At 42.0% G+C, this 21,765-nt stretch overlaps 1 protein-coding gene and 1 pseudogene across 9 annotated transcripts in view; both read left to right on the forward strand.

The window, feature by feature from the left end:
• The first annotated feature begins 12,576 nt into the window (after positions 1–12,576).
• Positions 12,577–12,862, forward strand: LOC129489875 (cystatin-B-like; annotated as a pseudogene).
• A 5,503-nt stretch (positions 12,863–18,365) lies between these two features.
• Positions 18,366–21,765, forward strand: part of LOC129489856 (zinc finger protein 680) — a 77,987-nt gene continuing 74,587 nt past the window's right edge. For 3 of the 9 annotated variants that reach the window (XR_008660096.2, XM_063608905.1, XM_055293036.2), the window contains exon 1: positions 18,387–18,562. Coding sequence is in view for 5 of the 9 variants with exons in the window: in XM_063608905.1 (XP_063464975.1) it covers positions 18,533–18,562 (30 nt within the window). In the remaining 4 variants the exon portion in view is untranslated. Of the gene's footprint in view, positions 18,563–21,765 lie in introns of all 9 variants that reach the window. The other 6 variants (XR_010113519.1, XR_010113520.1, XR_008660097.2 and 3 more) reach the window with 4 other exon arrangements.

Consider the following 21,765-nt stretch of genomic DNA (forward strand, 5'->3'; position numbering starts at 1 on the left):
AAAATTAGCTGGGCGTGGTGGCGGGCGCCTGTAGTTCCAGCTACTCGGAGAGGCTGAGGCAGGAGAATGGCGTGAACCCGGGAGGCGGAGCTTGCAGTGAGCCGAGATCGCGCCAGCCTGGGCGACAGAGCGAGACTCCGTCTCAAAAAAAAAAAAAAAAAAAAAAGAACACTTCCACATCAAGAAATTGCCCAAACACCCACAGCTATTAAGTGACTGGGCTGAGACTCACTCTCCAGGGCTCTAAATCCTGGAGAGTAACACTTCTAAAATAGAAGACAGATTCCTTTTAGATTTGTGCCCAAATAGTACTGTTTATTATTGGAAATAATCTCAATAAATTGCATAAGCACATGGTGGCTCATACCTGTAATCGTGGCACTTTGGCAGGCTGAGATGAGAGAATCATTTGATATCAGGAGTTAAAGTGCAGCCTGGGTAACACAGTAAGATCCTGTCTCCATGAAAAAGACATTATCCAGGCATGATAACGCATGCCTGTATTCCCAGCTACTCAGGTGGCTGGGGCAGGAGGATTGCTTGAGCCTGGAAGGTTAAGGCTGCAGAGAGCCATGATTGGTTACACCACTGCACTTTAGCCTAGGTGATGGAGTGAGACCTTGTCTCAAAAAAATAAAATAAAATAGCTGGGCTTGGTGGCTCACGACTGTAATCCCAGCACTTTTGGAGGCTGAGGTGGGCAGATCACCTGAGGTCAGGAGTTCGAGACCAGCCTGACCAACATGGAGAAACCCCGTCTCTACTAAAAATAGAAAATTAGCCGGGCGTGGTGGCACATGTTCGTAATCCCAACTACTCAGGAGGCTGGGGCAGGAGAATCGCTTGAACCTGGGAGGCAGAGGTTGCAGTGAGCCGAGATTGTGCCATTGCACTCCAGCCTGGACAACAAGAGCGAAACTCTGTCTCAAAATAAATTAATTGATTGGGCGTGGTGGCTCATGTCTGTAATCCCAGTACTTTGGGAGGCCGAGGCGGGTAGATCACAAGGTCAGGAGATCGAGACCATCCTGGCTAACACAGTGAAACCCCGTCTCTACCAAAAATAAAAAAAATTAGCTGGGCGCGGTGGTAGGGGCCTGTAGTCCCAGCTACTTGGGAGGCTGAGGCAGGAGAATGGCGTGAACCCGAGAGGTGGAGTTTGCAGTGAGCCGAGATCGCGCCACTGCACTCCAGCGTGGGCGACAGAGTGAGACTCTGTCTCAAAAAAAAAAAAAAAGACATAGAATAATGTGCAGAAAACAGCTGAGAGATGAGTTTAGAAATCAAAGTCCAACAACACAGTACTTATTTTTTTCATAGAAAAAAATTTGAAAATGTTTCAAAGAAAAAACTTTTAGAGAAATTAAATTTTACAGAGTTTAATTGAGCAAAGTATTATTTGCAAATCAGGCAATCTGTGGGCCCAGAGTAGGCTCAGACTTCAACACAGCCACATAGTAAAAAAAGATTTATAGACAGAAATAGCAAAGTAACATATAGAAAAAGAAAGTGAGGTGCAGAAACAGCCAGGTTGATTACAGCTTGAGATATGTCTTATTTGAACATAGTTCAAAAAGTTGATGTCCTTTTATTGGCATAAACACAGTAGTTGGTACAAGAATGGGTTACAGTCTATTTACATATCCAGTTAGGTTCAGTTTACTATGTACAGTTTACTATGGTACTATGTACTATGGCAATTAGCAATTGCCATAACAGAATTGAATAAATATTTCTTATGGTCATCTGCTACAAGCTAATTAATTAGAAAAATTGGATAATGACTTTATGCTTTATTACATGTCAATTGTAAATGGTTCCAATCAGTATAAATATACCAAAGTATTTTCAACTTTGAAAGATCCAAGAATGATTAAATCCTTCTCAATACGTGTTTATAATAACTAAGATTATAGCCCTGTAGTTACAAAAATAATAGAAAAAATAAAGTTGTAATCTATGAGAACAACATTCTTCAAATTATTTGAAGCTTAAAGGCACTGGGAAAAGGGATTACTAGAGATGTCATTTTACTATGTTACCCAATAACGTATTATTACCATTAGTTACCTGCAACCTTGATTAAGGTGGGATAGGTTACAGATGGTGACAGGATATACTTCATTCAATGCACAACAATTTAAACACACTAAAGCCACTTTTGTTTGATTTAAAAAATTATGTTCACTGCCAGTGCAGTGGCTCACGCCTGTAATCCCAGCACTTTGGGAGGCCGAGGCAGGCGGATCACGAGGTCAGGAGATCGAGACCATCCTGGCTAACACGGTGAAACCCCGTCTCTACTAAAAATACAGAAAATTAGCTGGGCGTTGTGGTGGGCGCCTGTAGTCCCAGCTACTTGGGAGGCTGAGGCAGGAGAATGGTGGGAACCCGGGAGGCAGAGCTTGCAGTGAGCCGAGATCGCACTACTGCACTCCAGCCTGGGCAACAGAGCGAGACTCTGTCTCAAAAAAAAAAAAAAAAATTATGTTCACACAGGCTAGATGTGGCTTGCATTCCAATGGTTGAAATTCTTTCACCTGAGACTGAGACTCGGTGGTCTTCAGTTCACTGTCTTCTAGTTGCAGTGATGAGTGCATGTGTAAGATCAAGATTCAGAGGAAGAGGAGATGGTCAAGAGGAATCTGATTTGGTTTCATTCATGGCTTCCCAGAAGCACCGTGAATCTCAAAAAAAGAAACTACTGGCTGCTGCGGTGGCTCACGCCTGTAATCCCAGCACTTTGGGAGGCCGAGGTGGGTGGATCACCTGAGGTAAGGAGCTCAAGACCAGCCTGACCAACGTAGAGAAACCCGGTCTCAACTAAAAATACAAAAAAAAAAAAAAAAAAATTATCCGGGCATGGTGGTGCATGCCTGTAATCCCAGCTACTTGGGAGGCTGAGGCAGGAGAATCACTTGAATCCAGTAGGCGGAGGTTGTAGTGGGCCAAGATTACGCCATTGCACTCCAGCCTGGGCAACAAGAGCAAAACTCAATCTCAAAAAAAAAAAAAAAAGAACACAAACTGAGAATTAGGATATTAAACCTGGACAAGAGAGAGAATAAACACCTGTGATTGAGCAACGTAAATTGGGAGGTGATTGCCAGAAATTGGGTCTGGAAAAGACTGGGAGTAAGTTCGAAGATGGCCCTGATGTAAAAGGGAAGACTCCACCTAATCTGAAGCGTGCTAAGATTATAGATGCAGGAGATGGGCAGCCATAAATTAAAAAGAAGACGAAGTGGTTGGTCGCGGTGGCTCACGCCTGTAATCCCAGCACTTTGGGAGACCAAGGCGGGTGGATCACGAGGTCAAGAGTTCAAGACCAGCCTGGTCAAGATGGTGAAACCCAGTCTCTACTAAAAATACATTTAGCCTGGCTTGGTGGCGGGAACCTGTAATCCCAGCTACTCGGGAGGCTGAGGCAGAGAATTGCTTAAACCCGTGAGGCGCAGGTAGCAGTGAGCCGAGATCATGCCACTGCACTCCAGCCTGGGTGACAGAGTGAGACTCCACCAAAAAAAAAAGAAAAAGAAGACACACACACACGGATGATGTCACAGTGAAAATTTGACTGAAATTTTGAAACTACTGTCAATTAAGTTTGAATTTTCGCTAAAGCAAAAAATAAAACAAGCATCTTAGAATTAACTGCATTTTATTGTCTTAATGTGCAATTGGTAAAACCAATTTACTTCTTTAAATTTCAAATTTTTCTGACTATAATGCAGTAGACTATGACTCTAAACATTTCCCTTATGCATTTTGTGGGTAATTATGACTTATCATAGAGTCAATCACAAAGAGAGTCTACACTTAAATTTTCTCCTTGCATCTTAAATTTCAGTATCTATAATCGTCCATAAAAAAGAATATGAGAGGCTGGGCATGGTGGCTCACGCCTGTAATCCCACCACTTTGGGAGGCCAAGGCTGGTGGATCACCTGAGGTCAGGAGTTTGAGACAAGCCTGGCTAATGCAGTGAAACCCCGTCTCTAGTAAAAATACAAAAATTAGCCGGGCGTGGTAGCAGACGCCTGTAATCCCACCTAGTCGGGAGGCTGAAGCAGAAGAATCGCTTGAACCCAGGAGGCAGAGGTTGCAGTGAACTGAGATGGCGTGATTGCACTCCAGCCTGGGTGAGAACAGCGAAACTCAATCTCAAAAAAAAAAAAAAAACGAGGCCGGGGGCAGTGACTCACACCTGTAATCCCAGCACTTTGGGAGGCCGAGGCAGGTGGATCACCTGAGGTCAGGAGTTCAAGACCAGCCTGGCCAACATGCTGAAACCCAATCTGTACTGAAAATACAAAAATTATCTGGGCATGGTGGTGTGCGCTTGTGGCCCCAGCTACTCAGGAGGCTGAGGCAGGAGAATTGCTTGAATCCGGGAGGCAGAGGTTGCAGTGAGTCTAGATCACTCTGCTGCATGCCAGCCTGGGTGACTGAGCAAGACTCCATCTCATAAATAAATAAATAAATAAATAAATAAATAAATAAATAAAGCAAATCTGACATAGAAGAACTTTTCATAGTTTTAATGCAGCCAACAATTGATCAAATGCTTTTCTATAAATGCTACAAATGAAGGCATAACATCAAGTGATTTGAGAGTTAAATTACCTCAACATTCATATTTTGAAAATTTAAAATTCTTTCAATGCAAAACAAGAAAAGTCAAATATAACTATAACACCTCAAAAGATCAAACCCTTGCTTCTTTTAGTCTTACATGAAAGTAAATGATATATTTTAACTTTGGATTACTCTGTATAATAAACACTGTTTAGAGTAATGTCTAAAATGTTAGTGTCTTAGTGCTTTCTACTGTGAATTACCTGATGATTACTTCTACTTGATTTCTAATTTTTTTTACATTTACTGAATTTGAAGAATATTATTTAATGTGAACACTCTGGTGTTTTCTAAGGTATACTTCTTAGAACAAATGGTTTTTCTCTATTTATTATATTATTCATAGGGTCTGTCTAAAATACAAATTTCCTAAAGTTGAAGAAAGTGTCAACAACTGTTTGAGGGTTTCTCTCCAGTATAAATTCTCCTGAGTGCAATAAGATATAAGTGAAGATATTAAACTCAACTTTTCAAAATCAGGAAATGTAACATTAAAAAATGAGGTGAATCTTAATAACATAAATAAAGTATACAATCACAAAAAACAGATACTGTCTGAATCCACTTACATGAGATAGCTAGAAACAGAAACCAAAATGATATTTTGAAAAAGATAAATAATAGGAAATTGGGCAGTTGTTTCAGGGGTATTGAGTTTTGTTTAGAAGATAAAAATGTTTGCCAGGCGCGGTGGCTAATGCCTGTAATCCCAGCACTTTGGGAGGCCGAGGCGGGTGGATCACCTGAGGTTGGGAGTTCGAGACAACCCTGACCAACATGGAGAAACCCCATCTCTATTAAAAATACAAAATTAGCCGGATTTGGTGGCACATGCCTGTAATCCCAGCTACTCGGGAGGCTGAGGCAGGAGAATGGCTTGAACCTGGGAGGTGGAGGTTGTGGTGAGCCAGAGATCGCACCATCATTGCACTCCAGCCTGGGCAAAAACAGTGAAACTCCATCTCAAAAAAAAAAAAAAAAAGAAGATAAAAATGTTCTAGAAATATGTTGCATAATAATGTCGCTATACTTAACAGGACTGAACTATACATTAAAAATATTTAAGACTAAATTTTATAGAGTTTTGATCACTGTTGAAAATAAACAAAACCTAAAAAAATACAGAATTATGAAATTTTTCTAAAATTATTCTGAATCACAAACTATTTTCTTCCCACAAAAATGATATGGATTCACCAATAAACAGATGTAGAAATTGGGACAACTTTTATTACTACTAGCCTAGAAAGGATAAAACAACCATTGATCACCAACCAAAATCAATACACATAATTAAAAAAATAGGTAGGCCGGGCGCGGTGGCTCACGTCTGTAATCCCAGCACTTTGGGAGGCCGAGGAGGGCGGATCACAAGGTCAGGCATTTGAGACCAGCCTGGCCAACCTGGTGAAACTTTGTCTCTACTAAAAATACAAAAATTAGCCTGGCATGGTGGCATGCGCCTGTAATCCCAGCTACTCTGGATGCTGAGGCATGAGAATCTCTTGAACCAGGGAGGTGGAGGTTGCAGTGAACAGAGATCGTGCCACTGCACTCCAGCCTAGATGACAGAGCAAGACTCTGTCTCAAAAAAAAAAAAAAAAAAAGGCAATATTTATACAGGCAAACAAACACATGGATAAATTGCCAACAGACAACTTGATTCAAGCAGCATACGTTAAGTGATATATGACATGCATATTTCACTTTTTTTCACACTTTCTTAAAGTGTATAAAGTTGAATATTCCTATTAAGATTACAATACATAAATAAAAACTAAAACACAATTAAATTATGTAAGGTGACCTACCCTGACATTTGAAACACAGAAATATAAAATTTTAAGACAAATTGAAAAGAAATTTTAACCTATAAAATCCTGAATAAAAATAATATACTACTAAACAAATTTTCTTCTAGATAACTACAATTTTCAACTATGACTGGAAATGCATAAAGAACACAAATTTTAAATCATTAGTATTATAGTAATAGCAACAACATTTAACCAAAAAATGCATTATAATAGCAATTATTATTATTTTATTTTGTTTGAGACATAGTCTCATTTTGTTGCTCAGGCTAGAGTGCAGTGGTGCGATCTTGGCTCACTGCAACCTCAGCCTCCTGCTGGGTTCAAGCAATTCTCCTGCTTCAGCCTCCTCAGTAGCTGGGATTACAAGCGCATGCCACCATGTCCGGCTAATTTTTTGTATTTTTAGTAGAGACGGGGTTTCACTGTGTTAGCCAAGATGGTCTCAATCTCCTGACCTCATGATCTGCCCGCCTTGGCCTCCCAAAGTGTTGGGATTACAGGCGTGAGCCAATGTGCCCGGCTGCATTATAAGTATTTACTAAAAACTTTGATAAATATATTTGGAATAGGCATTAAATAATACCTGAAAAACTTCTTTGTTATTAATATATTGCTGCTCTTCTTACACAAACTGGAAAGGCTATAACTAAAAGTTATAGTAACTAAAACCTTTTTGTTTCTAAGTGCAGAAACACTATGAATATTATAAAATGTGGTATGAAACACTGATATATTAAAGGAACAACTGGGGCCTGGGCGTGCTTGCTCACACCTGCAATCCCAGCACTTTGGGAGGCTGAGGCAGGCGGATCACCTGAGGTCAGGAGTTACAGACCAGTCTGGCCAACATAGTGAAATCCCATCACTAACCCCATCTTTTGTACTAAAAGTACAAAAATTAGCGGGGTGCAGTGGCGGGCGCCTGTACTCGGGAGGCTGAGGCAGGAGAATTGCTCAAACCCAGGAGGCGGAGGTTGCAGTGAGCCGAGATCGCCCCCCTACACTCCAGCCAGCACGACAGAATTAGACCTTGTCTCAATAAATAAATAAATAGCAAGGCGCGGTGGCTCATGCCTGTAATCCCAGCACTTTGGGAGGCCAAGGCGGACGGATCACAAGGTCAGGAGTTCGAGACCATCCTGGCTAACACAGTGAAACCCCATCTCTACTAAAAATACAAAAAAAATTAGCCAGGCGTAGGTGGTGCATGCCTGTAGTCCCGGCTACTCAGGAGGCTGAGGCAGGAGAATGGTGTAAAACCCAGGAGGTGGAGGTTGCAGTGAGCCGAGATTGCGCCACTGCACTCCAGCCTGGGAGACAGAGCGAGACTCCGTCTCAAAAAAATAAAAATAAAAAATAAAAATAAATAAATAAATAAAGGAACAATTGGGAATAAATTAGATTATCCTTTATGTAAAGGGTAAAAAAAGTGGATGAAAATGCTAATATTAAATTTTGCATGCAATAAACTTAAACATAAGAGGCAAATATTTTCATAGATGTAAGGTAAATAAATACTACTTAATTTACTTTTGTATAACATGAATTCAAGCATGTTATTTCAGAACTTTTTTTTTTTTTCTTTTTTTTCTTTTTTTTGAGACGGAGTCTCGCTCTGTCGCCCAGGCTGGAGTGCAGTGGCGCAATCTCGGCTCACTGCAAGCTCCGCCTCCCGGGTTCACGCCATTCTCCTGCCTCAGCCTCCGAGTAGCTGGGACTACAGGCGCCCGCCACCACGCCCGGCTAATTTTTTTGTATTTTTAGTAGAGACGGGGTTTCACCGTGGTCTCGATCTCCTGGCCTCGTGATCCGCCCGCCTCGGCCTCCCAAAGTGCTGGGATTACAAGCGTGAGCCACCGCGCCTGGCCATGTTATTTCAGAACTTTTAAATCTGAAATTACAGGCAAGTTTAGCATATTACAAACTACAAAGTGAACACATATAGCACATAATTCTGATAATATTTATGTTAAAGGAGACATAATTTTAAAATAAATTGATTATGAAATAGGTAACAATTACAATTTATTATATGCTGGGTAATGTTCTAAATTCCTCTTTGACATTAGTTTCTTTATGAATCCATTAGATGAGTAGATATAAGAAATACTCTTCACTAGTGGCATTAAACATATGGAGTTTAAATTTCCAAGCTTAGTGTTTTCTAAAACAAATCTGTTAAAATAAAATTAATGATTAAATATTCTTATATTTAGTAAGATGCTTTGTGCTGTGATGAAGTGTCAAAGTCTGATTTTCTTTAAGATTCACATATGAAAATTCTATAAAAGTGGAAATTATAAAGACAAAAACATATGATATCTGCCCCAAGTGTTTCTGGAATTACTGAGTGAATCTCAATGTCTTTGCTGCTCCTCAAACAAGTTTGACATAAGGCACAAACGGAACTTTAAAAATAGCTCACAGATCTCAGAAAATACGCAGATTGCCACAGACTTCCAAAAGCAATGGAAGAGTGGTCAGATTATGTAGGTCCTCCGAGGACAAGAATGGGACTTTGGCTCTAACTGTGAACGCACTGGAAAATCACTGGAGGGACAGGATAAATCTTTAAGGATTTAAGAACATTAGGCCAGTTGTGGTGGCTCACGCCTGTAATCCCAGCACTTTGGGAGGCTGAGGCAGGCGAATCACAAGGTCAGGAGTTTGAGACCAGCCTGACCAATATGGTGAAACCCCATCTCTACAAAAAATACAAAAATTAGCCAGACGTGGTGGCAGGTGCCTGTAGTCCCAGCTACTTGGGAGGCTGAGGCAGGAGAATCGCTTGAACATGGGAGGCAGAGGTTGCAGTGAACTGAGATTGGGCTGCTACACTCCAGCCTGAGTAACAGAGTGAGACTCCATCTAAAAAATAAATAAATAAATTGTCTTATTTTATGACCCCTAACTTTTGGATGTTACAGAGACCCAATGCAGGATCCAAGAGTGATAAACAGGATTATATGATATGTTAAATTACATAGGAAGCATTGTCAAATTAAAAATGATGTTTGGGCCAGGCGTGGTGGCTCACACCTGTAATCCCAGCACTTCGGGAGGCCGAGGTGAGCAGATCATGAGGTCAGGAGTTCAAGACCAGCCTGGCCAACATGGTGAAACCCCATCTCTACAAAAAATACAAAAAAAATTAGCTGGGCGTGCTGGCAGTTACTTGTAATCTCAGCTACTCAGGAGGCTGAGGCAGAGAATTGCTTGAACCCGGGAGGCAGAGGTTGCAGTGAGCCAAGATTGCGCCACTGCACTCCAGCCCGAGCAACAGAGCAAGACTCTGTCTCAAAAAAAAAAAAAAAATGCTTGGCTGGGTGCGGTGGCTCACACCTGTAATCCTAGCACTTTGGGAGGCCAAGGCAGTTAGATTGCCTGAGCTTAGGAGTTCGAGACCAGCCTGAGGAACATGGTGCAACTTTGTCTCTACTAAAAATACAAAAAAGTAGCCGGCCATGGCAGCGTGCACCTGTAATCCCAGCTACTCCGGAGACTGAGACAGGAGAATCACTTGAACCCGGGAGGCAGAGGTTGCAGTGAGCCAAGATTGTGCCACTGCACTCCAGCCTGGGTGACAAGAGCGAAACTCCATCTCAAAAATAAATAAATAAAATAATGTTTGATCTTCTTTATCTCGTATTTTAATAAATATGTTATTAATACTTATTCCAAAATTATATGAAATTTCTGAAAATGTAATATAGCTGAGTATATGCTATTAGTCATAATTATGGTTATTATGATAAATTATTGTAGGCCACAGATATAATCAATTTTTTTCATTTGTTCGTTTATCATCATTTAAAGTCATTCCCATATTAAATGGTTTAATTTTAATGTAGTTTGTTTGTTTGGTTTGTTTGTTTGAGACAGAGTTTTGCTCTTGTCACCCAGGCTGGAGTGCAGTGGCATGATCTTGTCTCACTACAACCTCTGCCTCCCAGGTTCAAGCGATTCTCCTGCCTCAGCCTCCCAAGTAGCTGGGATTAGAGGTGCGCACCACCATACCCAGCTAATTTTTGTATTTTTAGTAGAGATGGGGTTTCACCATGTTGGCATAATCCCAGCACTTTAGGAGGCTGAACTTTTGACCTCAGATTATCCACCCACCCTGACCTCCCAAAGTGCTGGGATTACAGGCCTGAGCCACCGTGCCTGGCCAAGTTTCTAAAAACTTCAAAAATATGCACAATCCTAGAGTATTGTGTCTTTTTTTGAGTGTGTGTGTGATGGAGTCTCACTCTGTTGCCCAGGCTGGAGTGCAATGGTATGATCTTGGCTCTCTGCAACCTCTGCCTCCTGGGTTCAAGCGATTCTCCTGCCTCAGCCTCCTGAGTGGCTGGGATTACAGGCATTGGCCACCATCCCCAACTAATTTTTGTATTTTTAGTAGAGATGGGTTTCACCATGTTGGTCAGGCTGGTCTCGAACTCCTGACCTCGTGATCCACCCGCCTCGGCTTCCCAAAGTGCTGGGATTACAGGCATTAGCCACTGTGTCTGGCCGAGTATTGTGCCTTTAACGAGGTTCATGAAAAGATGGAAAAAGCCCAGACAAGGTGAGTACAGGTTTCTGACAATTTTAGGATTATATTGTTTGGACCGGGTAGGGATCATGAGAATTCTAAAGAAGAGATGGACTTATAAAACTGCTAATTCAGGCAAAACAAAAATTAATTAAACATCAGGAAAATAGTCTGCCACAATTTTATGCTACATCAGCCAGTACTGAAATTTTTTAGATATGCTATTTGAATAAACTCTGTCATTCAAGTCAAATTACCTGTGAGAATCCCTCAGTTATCAGTGCTATGGACTTAAATTGGGGAAATAAGCCTGGTATTAAAGAGGACATAAATTCAATGTTAAGTGTGGATTCATGGAGAACCTAGACAATCAACAGCCACTTGTTCATTAATGAGTTCTTAATGTTTCCATTATTAAAAACTCCGTATTCTATTAATCATCACAACAGAGATAAAATAATAAAAATTAAAGGCTGGGCATGGAAAGCTGAGGCAGGAGAATAGCTCGAACCCGGGAGGCAGAGGTTGCAGTGAGCCATATCACACCATTACACTCCAGCCTGGGCGACAAGAAACTCCATCTTTCTCTCTCTCTCTCTATACATATATATACACACACAAATTAAAGGATTGTGTGCATGTGTGTGATGACTATTCTAAATTACTAAAATAGATTAAGACTAATTTTTTTTGGTTGAACATAGAATCCCGAGAAGACAATCAAAACTTCATGTGCTACTGAAGTACATTCTACTACCTGATGGGCCATTTAAACATTTACAGGGAAATTTTATTCAATTATCATTTATAATACACATTTTCTGGTAATGTAATAGCTTTCTCATGCAAGAAGGCTGATGTTATAATAGTAGCTAAAAGCATATTAGGAAATATGTATTCCTCATGGGACATTTCTTAAAAAGTCTTCAATAATAAAAATACTTATTTCACTAGACAAGCTGTAAAATTGTTAAATAAGGTATTACAGATACAATAGTATTGAGCAAAGCTAACTAAATTGACTGGATTGCTCTTGTAATTGCAGATCGATGACAATCAGATCCACTTAGAGTGGGAGAAATGTGTTGACCCTTATAAAATAGTCATTGGAAGGCCTATGCACTGATAGAACTTCATGCATCTTCTGCTACTGAAGTCTAATATAACTAAATGCAGCAAGGCTTTAATGCATGATGGCAAAACATATTTTCATAAGGTAACAGAAGCTTTTAATACTCTAATGACTAAGAACAGTATAATCCTTTATAATCTAGAACCCAAAGATTGAGTCTGTTTGCCATCTACACTGCAGACAAACTTTAGGATCTTGAACCTTGGGATCATAATCTCACAACTCAGAAGGACCCCACCAAATTGGAGATCTTAAGGTAAAGCTCACCAGGGAAGTTTCTCCTTAAAAGCAGATGGCAATCTATCAAAGTAGGTAGGTTTTTTTTCACAAGATCAAAAATAAAGCCATCTCTGCTATCATGACACTCTTAGTTCAAAGTGTTTTTCTCATGGCTCTACAAACAACAGAAATAAAAAAGGGGTCTTCCTCACCAGGTCCCCTCCCTGGCAACCAAGATGAAGTGTGGGGCGCCCTTCGCCACACAGCTGGACACAGCGGAGACCCAGGACATCGTGGACCAGGTGAGGGCCCAGCTTGAAGAGAAAGAACAGAAGTTCTCTGTATTTAAGGCTGTGTCATTCAAGAGGGTTGCGGGGACAAACTACTTCATCAAGATGCACGTTGGTGACGAAGACTTCATACACTTGGGAGTATTCAGAAGTCTCCCTCACAAAAAGCCCTCACAAGCCCTTGATCTTGTCTAACTACCAGACCAACAAAGCCAAGCATGGTGAGCTGACCTATTTCTTTTTTCTTTTTTTTGAGGCGGAGTCGTTCTGTCTCTCAGGCTGGAGTGCAGTGACAGGATCTCAGCTCACTGCAACCTCTGCCTCCCAGGTTCAAGTGATTCTCCTGCCTCAGCTTTCTGTGTAGCTGGGATTACAGGTGCATGCCACCTCGCCCCCAGTTAATTTTTGTATTTTTATTGGAGACGGGGTTTCACCATATTGGTCAGGCTGGTCTCGAACTCATGACCTCGTGATCCACCTGCCTTGGCCTCCCAAAGTGCTGAGATTACAGGCATGAGCCACCGTGCCCGGGTAATTTTTGTATTTTTAGTAGCGACCAGGTTTCACCATGTTGACAAGGTTGGTCTTGAACTCCTAGCCTCAAGTGATCCGCCCACCTAGGGCTCCCAAAGTGCTGGGATTACAGGCATGAGCCACCGAGTCCCGCCCAGCTGACCTATTTCTAATCCTGATTTTGGACAGGGCCCTTCAGCCAGAAAATTTATACTTAAAATCATTCTTAGTCGACCAGAAGCATGTACTTGAGATCATAAAATAAACCTCATCTCTGTGCTGTGCCACTTGCGGTGGAAGGGGAAGGATTAAGCAGCTTCTTTTGCATTTTTGTTCCTAAATTTTATTGTATTCATTTTTTTTCTTCCCAGTGATCTTACTTTCTTTTCTTTCTTTCTTTTTTTTTTTTTGAGATGGAGTCTTGCTCTGTTACTTAGGCTGGAGTGCAATGGCACGATCTTGGCTCACTGCAACCTCCGCCTCCTAGGTTCAAGTGATTCTCCTGCCTCAACCTCCTGAGTAGCTGGGATTACAGGTGCCTGGCACAATGCCCAGCTAATTTTTGTATTTTTAGTAGAGATGGGGTTTCACCATGTTGGTTAGGATGGTCTCAAACTCCTGACCTCATGCCAGTGATCTTACTTTCAAAATATTTTTGAAAAATATATATTTTAAATTTTTTTTAAAAGAGGGTTTCTTGTGTGCATTCATAGAGTACAGTTTTATATGCGGAGGATTTTGCAGCCAAGCTTTTTTTTTTTTTTTTCGAGACAGAGTCTGGCTCTGTCACCCAGGCTGGAGTGCAGTGGCACGCTCTCAGCTCACTGCAAGCTCCACCTCGCGGGTTCACGCCATTCTCCTGCCTCAGCCTCCTGAGTAGCTGGGACTACAGGCGCCCGCCACCACGCCCGACTAATTTTTTTTTTTTTTTTGTATTTTTAGTAGAGACGGGGTTTCACCGTGGTCTCAATCTCCTGACCTCGTGATCCGCCCGCCTCAGCCTCCCAAAGTGCTGGGATTACAGGCGTGAGCCACCGCACCCGGCCAAAAAAAAAAAAGTTAAAGAGAATTTATTCAGAATAGGTTAAAGAGCATTGCCAGGAGGCCATTACTCTTCTGAATGGGCATCATTTTATTATGGTTTAGAATAAATGAGAAAATGGTGAAAAATTTATCTCCCATAATAGACTCTATAGCAGATTCTACTGTAAAGGCTATGGTTACACAATAGACTTTAAATTTTCTTACTAAAGTTATGCCACATAATAGAATTTCTTCAGATTACTTACTGGATAAACAAAAAAACATTAGCAGTTGCTAATACTTGTAGCTGCACATGGAGAAACATATCAGGTGTTATAGAGATTGAATTGTGGGGGATTACTTAACAGGCTGCTTGGTTGAAATGAGTAGACCATTTATCTAGCTAATTATTTGATCTATTTAATTTTAGTTGGTTGGTTCATGGAGACACTGGCTAAAAAGTATACTTTAAACTCCTGATATTATCCTCCCTGATAGTCAAAATGGGAGTCTCCCTACTACACTGTATTCTCTCAAAAGTTTTAAATGTTTGCATGTGATCTCCTGTAGAATGTCAAATAGTCTCTCTTTAACTGGAATGACAAAAACCAAAAGACATATGTGACCATGAGGACATCATAACCTATGAATGACATGATAAATATAAAAAAACCAAAATAGGCCGGGAGTGGTGGCTCACACCTGTAATTCCAGCACTTTGGGATTACCCGCTGAGGCAGGTGGATTATGAAGTCAGGAGATCGAGAACATCCTGGCTAACACGTTGAAACCCCGTCTCTACTAAAAATACAAAAAATTAGCCAGTCATGGTGGCGGGAGCCTGTAGTCCCAGCTACTCAGGAGGCTGAGGCAAGAGAATGGCGTGAACCCGGGAGGCGGAGCTTGCAGTGAGCCGAGATCAAGCCACTGCACTCCAGCCTGGGCGACAGAGCGAGACTCCGTCTCAAAAAAAAAACAAACACACAAAATAATAAAAACTTAAAGTTGCACTAAGACCCTGAGTTTTGGTCACATTCTGACCTATATGAGAACTTAACCAAAAAGGAGATATTTTTTAACCAAAATTATTAGAGTCCACCATTCTGGACTGTGCTTGTGCGATAGGTCCAAACAGACCAAATCAAACTAAAGTGGAGTCACTTATGCTAAAGTGACTCCATAACAAAGTAACATAATCAAAGTAAAAATTTAAAGAAATAGATAAATCCTAAAACAGACCAGGTTTTTTTTTTTCTATAAACAGCATATTTCAACTTGAAGAGCTCCCCTTTACTGTAACCCTTTTAAAAAAATAAGAACTGACATCTTTGTTTCCTTCCACTTTACAAACCCACAGTTCTGCTATTTCACAGTGGAATTTGAGACTAATTAAGTACTTTTTTTTTTTTTTGAGACGGAGTTTCACTCTTCTCACCCAAGCTGAAGTGCAGTGGCGCGATTTTAAGACAAGGTTTCACCACATTGGCCAGGCTGGGCTCAAACTCCTGACCTCAGATGATCCACCTGCCTCGGTCTCCCAAAGTACTGAGATTACGGGCGTGAGCCACCACACCTGGCCAATAAGTACATTTTTGATGGTGCTAGATTGGTATCAATGTCTAAAATTTTGGTCTAACTCTCAAAATTGAGAAGATGAACAAATGAGAGAAATTGTTTAATTATAGTGTAAAGCTGCCCACTTTCATGGTTACTTTTGGTCAGTAGGGCTTTTTGTACATAGTAAACTGAAACCTAACTGGATATGTGTAATTAGGCTGTAACCCATTCTTGTACCAACCACTGTGTTTTTGACAATAAAATAACATAAACTGTTCCAATCATGCTCAAATTAGACAAATTCAAAGCTGTAATCAGTCTGGCTGTTTCTGTATCTCACTTTCATTTTCTGTGTGTCACTTTGATTTTTCTGTCCATAAATCTTTTTCCACCAAAAGATGTACTGGAGTCTCCCTGAACCTGCTCTGGATCCACAGGCTGCCTTATTTGCAAATCATTCTTTGCTCAATTAAACTTTGTTAAATTTCTCTAACTTTTTTTTTAGTTTTAGACTTTTTTTGATGAAAAATAAAGAATGTGTTGTTGGGCATTGATTTTGAGAAGCAAGGTGTGCCTGTTGACAGCCCTACAAGCAGAAGCTCACCCTAAGAAGCACAGCTGCCTAGTCACGAAGCAGCTGTTGACACATGTCTGAAGGAGCTCAGCTGAAAACAGAAGAATAGCCCACTGAACCCAGTCTAAATTCGTGCTCATCTCAATTATGAGCTAAGAAGTTTTGGCTGGTTTGTTATGCTGCGACAGCTAATTAATACATGCACTCGGTGCAGATAGGATGCCAGGATTTAATGACAAGTTGATTTCTAGTTACCTTCTAATGGTGGGCCCCATAAAGGTACTGATTTTTCTCCTTATTCAAAGTTGGATGTCTTGTAAGAGAATATTGCATAATGCAGAAATACATGTAGACATGTATGCATGTGATTGGTGCTTATACTCACACAGTTCCCCACACCACAGAAGAAAACAGGTAACCACAGCTTGACAATTAGGGCCAAGGACAAATAGCAAAATTAGCTTGTTTTTAATTGGAGGTAAAGACTAGGGACATAGCCTGGCGTGGTGGCTCACGCCTGTAATCCCAGCACTTTAGAGGGCTGAGGCGGGCAGATCACCTGAGGTCAGGAGTTCGAGACCAGCCTGACCAGCATGGTGAAACCCCATCTCTACTAAAAATACAAAAATTAGCTGGGTATGGGGGCCGGCACCTGTAATCCCAGCTACTCGGGAGGCTGAGGCACTAGAATCGCTTGAACCCAGGAGGTAGAGGTTGCAGTGAGCTGAGATCACGCCATTGCACTTCAGCCTGGGTGACAAGAGCAAAACTCTGTCTCAAAAAAGAAAAAAAGAAAAAGAAAGACCAGGGAGGGATCTGTAGACATAGAACTTTCTTCTTCTGTGGCCCCATTGTCCTTTGTTCACTGTCTGATCTCTGGAAGAAAGGTGGGCAACAGGTGGTCTTCCTGTTGTTATTTTATTCCTGCTGTCCTCTGCTCTTTCTATGGCCACTATCTATTCTACCCTTGGAACTGAAGAGAGATGTTGGTAGGGAAAGACTTTCCCCTTATTTATGGCAGAAAAAGGATGTTCGAGCCCGGTGTGGTGGTTCATGCCTGTAATCCCAGCACTTTGGGAGGATGAGACAGAAGGATTACTTAAGATCAGGGGTTCGAGTTCAGCCTGGCTGACATGGCAAAATTCCATTTCTACTAAAAATATGAAAATAAGCCAGGCATGGTGGCACATGCCTGTAATCACAGCTACTCTGGGGAGGATGAGGCAGGAGAATTGCTTGAATCCAGAAGGTGGAGATTGCAGTGAGCCGAGATTGCACCACTGCACTCCAGCCTGGACATAAGAGCGAGACTCTGTTTGAAAAGAAAAGAAGAGAAGAGAAAGGAAAAGAAAGAAAAGAAGAGAAAGGAAATAGGAAGAAAAGAAAAAGAAAAGGGATGTTCAGGATTTCATCTTCTACAGAGCTGCACTTCAATGTGGCAACTATTGGCCACCTGTGGCTACTGGGTGCGTAGAATGTGGCTGGTCTGAACTGCGATGTGGTAGAAAGGTAAAATACATAGTTTTAATTTTTTTTCCAAATTATATATACTTTATTAATAATTACATACTGGTCACATATTAAAATGATAATATTTTGGATATATTGGGTTAATTAAATTTCTACGATGAATTCCTCCTGTTTTTTTTCTTTTTAAAATTTTCCTTCTAGAAAATTTAAAATTCACATGTGGCTCACATTCAGTTTCAGAGGATTGCCTTTTTTAAAAAAATGTCAGGCTACCCGCTCAAAGGACAAGAAGCCAGGGAGCTCATAAAATTGGAAAATTTTAAATAATTGTTATTGCATTATTTTCATGTGTGAATAGCCACATAATATATTATTTATAAAGGCATACGTCCTTATACACAAGGTTATATGCAAATACCCTCTGGGGTGAGCCTGGTCCGCTCAGGGAGGAAGCCCTGCCTGAGAACGCTGCAGCTTGGATTTCACTCTCTACGTTCAGCCCAGCAGCTGAGCACATATTCTGTCACTCAGGGCATTAGGGGGTGGGGCCCTAAACATTATCCAATCAGGGACGCTGGGCTAGGACCCGTCCAATCAGGCACGCAGCTGGAGCGGACAGGACGGCTTCCGGGATTTGGCGGGGCCTTTGTCTCTAGCTGCTGCGGGAGCTCCAGGTCTAGTCTTTACTGCTCTGTGTCTTCTGCTCCTAGAGGCCCAGCCTCTGTGGCTCCGTTACCTGCAGGTATTGGGAGATGCACAGCTAAGATGCCAGGACCACCTGGAAGCCTAGAAATGGTGAGAGTGCGGTCCGACACCCCGAGAGAGGGGGAGGGGCTGGTTGGAACCGGTCGGAAGTGGCTGTGGCAGGACTCCAGGCTCCAAGCACTGGGCTCCAAAATCCGCGGCCCGTGTTGTCCTTGGCGCAGCTCGGCCCTCAGTCCCCTTCAGCCATAAGATGGCGGCTGGGCTGACAGCCGGACCCCGGCGTCATGTCTCCTCCCTGCGCAGTGACTGTGCCTTGGCCTGGAGCCCTCGCTGGGCAGCTCTGCACCCGCAGTGCCGCATCTCTGCCCGATAACTCGGGGTGCAGGGTTCATAAATGGGAAGAGCTTTGGTCCATGGGGTCCCAGTCCCTCCTTTTTTCTATTAAAAATTCATGGAAGTCACTGCAAATATATTTAAAAATGTAATAGAAAAGTGGTTCAAAAATCATTGAGCACCCAGCTATGATTTGTAATTTGTGGTCCATGGGAGGGGCTTGAAGGAAAGACTTTTTAGTGGTGTATGATGAATAAAATCCGTTTTATTTGTAAGATCAAAGTGGAAATTTTCTGGTTATGTAATCGGAGGGTACTTGGCAGTTTATAGTTGGTTAAGCAAGAATTTTATTTCCCCCAAAGTAATAATTTACAAAAAACAATGTATTTGAGTTAGATTTTTTTTTTTTTTTTTTTTTTTTGAGACAGAGTCTCGCTCTGTCGCCCAGGCTGAAGTGCAGTGGCGCGATCTCGGCTCACTACAACCTCTGCCTCCCGGGTTCAAGCGATTCTCCTGTCTCAGCCTCCCGAGTAGCTGGGATTACAGGCGCCTGCCACCACGCCCGCCTAATTTTTGTATTTTTAGTAGAGACGGGTTTCACCATGTTGGACAGGCTGGTCTCGAACTCCTGACCTTGTGATCTGCCTGCCTCAGCCTCTCAAAGTGCTGGGATTACAGGTGTGAGCTACCGCACCCGGCCAATGTATTTTTTTTTTTTTGAGACGGAGTCTCACTCTGTCGCCCCAGGCTGGAGTGCAGTGGCGCAATCTCGGCTCACTGCAAGCTCCGCCTCCTAGGTTCACGCCATTCTCCTGCCTCAGCCTCCTAAGTAGCTGGGACTACAGGCGCCCGCCACCACACCTGGTTAATTTTTTTGTATTTTTAGTAGGGACAGGGTTTCACCGTGTTAGCCAGGATGGTCTTGATCTCCTGACCTCGTAATCCGCCCGCCTTGGCCTCCCAAAGTGCTGGGATTACAGGCGTCAGCCACCGCGCCCGGCCCTAGTGTACATTTTTGATACTATATTTTAATTAATCATTTTTTGAGAAATCATTGGATGGTACTTTTTAAAAGATTTGTTTGCTGTTTGTAAAAATTTTCTATAAGAAGAAAGCAAAGAGTAATCCCAGGACACTATTGTAAAAAATCTCTGCACCTCTTTTCCTTTTATCTTCCTTAGGCACAGAGATCTTATCAGAATTTTGGGGGGTCACAGTTTCCCTTTGGAAACTTTATGGGGTGATGTGTCCTCGGCCACCCTTCAGATTTTTCCTGGTCCTGGGTTTCAGTACTATCTGGGAATAAACCATGATACCCACTATGGCTATGTCTGCTAGAGTGCCTAATGAATATCAGCTCCTGGGTCATTTTCTCCCGTAGGACTGCCTGAGGTACAAAGTGTAGCCTCTCGAGGGAGCAGGTGGATGCCCTGGGGCTGAGAGAAATCTCCTGCTGTACTCTTCCTTGAAAAAGCTGACACCTTGAGACATTAAGATTGTCTTCACCCAACTCAGCTTCCGTTTCTTTGGGACACACTGCTGGTCAATCAGATGCTGGTATTGAGGGAAAAACATAGAAATAATTTCTGTCTTTTGGATTCTCTAAGGGGGCAGAAAAATAGTGAAAAAAATATGATGAAAAAAGAGTGAAAGATAAATAGTGAAAAATTTGTAAAGGAAATTAAAAGGTAAAATATTTACAAATGGTATAAAAGAGGTGAGTTTCAGAAGAAAATTAATATCTATGTATATTCCATTTGTTAAAAATTCTCATTTACTATTTTGTTTTCCAGACTGAGTTTAGTAATTGTCACAGGTAGTTTTTTTATGGCTGGGTAATTTCTTTTTTTTTCTTTTTCTTTTTTTTCTTTTTTTTTTTTTTTTTTTTTTTTTTTTTTTTGAACAGTCTCATTCTGTCACCCAGGCTGGAGTGCAGTCACATGATCTTGGCTCACTGCAACCTCTGTCTCTTGGGTTCAAGCGATTCTCCCCCTCAGCCTCCTGAGTAGCTGAGACTATAGGTGCTAGCCACTACGCTCAGCTAATTTTTGTATTTTTAGTAGAGATGAGGTTTCACCATGTTGGCCAGTCTGGTCTCAAACTCTTGATCTCAGGTGATCCACCTGCCTTGGCCTCCCAAAGTATTGGGATTACAGGCGTGAGCCACCGCACCCAGCCTAGCTGGGTAATATTTCAAACAGAATTCCAAGCCTTAACTTTTAGAATGCTAGCTATCTAGGGACAAAATAGAGAAAATCTCTTCTCCATTTTGGCTTTAGAAAATGAATACATTTCCGGCCGGGTGCAGTGGCTCACGCCTGTAATCCTAGCACTTTGGGATGCCAAGGTGGGTGGATCACCTGGGGTCAGGAATTCGAGGCCAGCCTGGCTAACATGGTGAAGCCTTGTCGCTACTAAAAATACAAAAATTAGCTGGGTGTGGTGGCACATGCCTGTAATTCCAGCTACTTGGGAGGCTGAAGCAGGAAAGCTGCTTGAACCCAGGGGCAGAGGTTGCAGTTAGCCAAGATTGTGCCACTTCATTCCAGCCTGGGCGAAAGAGCGAAACTTCGTCTCAAAAAAAGAAAAAAAAAAAGAAAAGAAAATGAATACATTTCCACCAGAAAATGTGGTAGATAATTGGTGAAGTTACATAGATTCTTTTTTTTTTTTTTTTTTGAGACGGAGTCTCGCTCTGTCGCCCAGGCTGGAGTGCAGTGGCGCAATCTCGACTCACTGCAAGCTCCGCCTCCCGGGTTCACGCCATTCTCCTGCCTCAGCCTCTCCGAGTAGCTGGGACTACAGGTGCCCGCCACCACGCCCGGCTAATTTTTTGTATTTTTAGTAGAGACAGGGTTTCACTGTGGTCTCAATCTCCTGACCTCGTGATCCGCCCACCTCAGCCTCCCAAAGTGCTGGGATTACAAGCGTGAGCCACCGCGCCCGGCCACATAGATTCT

Source organism: Symphalangus syndactylus, chromosome 9 (assembly GCF_028878055.3).
Source record: "Symphalangus syndactylus isolate Jambi chromosome 9, NHGRI_mSymSyn1-v2.1_pri, whole genome shotgun sequence".
In the NCBI taxonomy this organism is placed as follows: Eukaryota; Metazoa; Chordata; class Mammalia; order Primates; family Hylobatidae; genus Symphalangus; species Symphalangus syndactylus.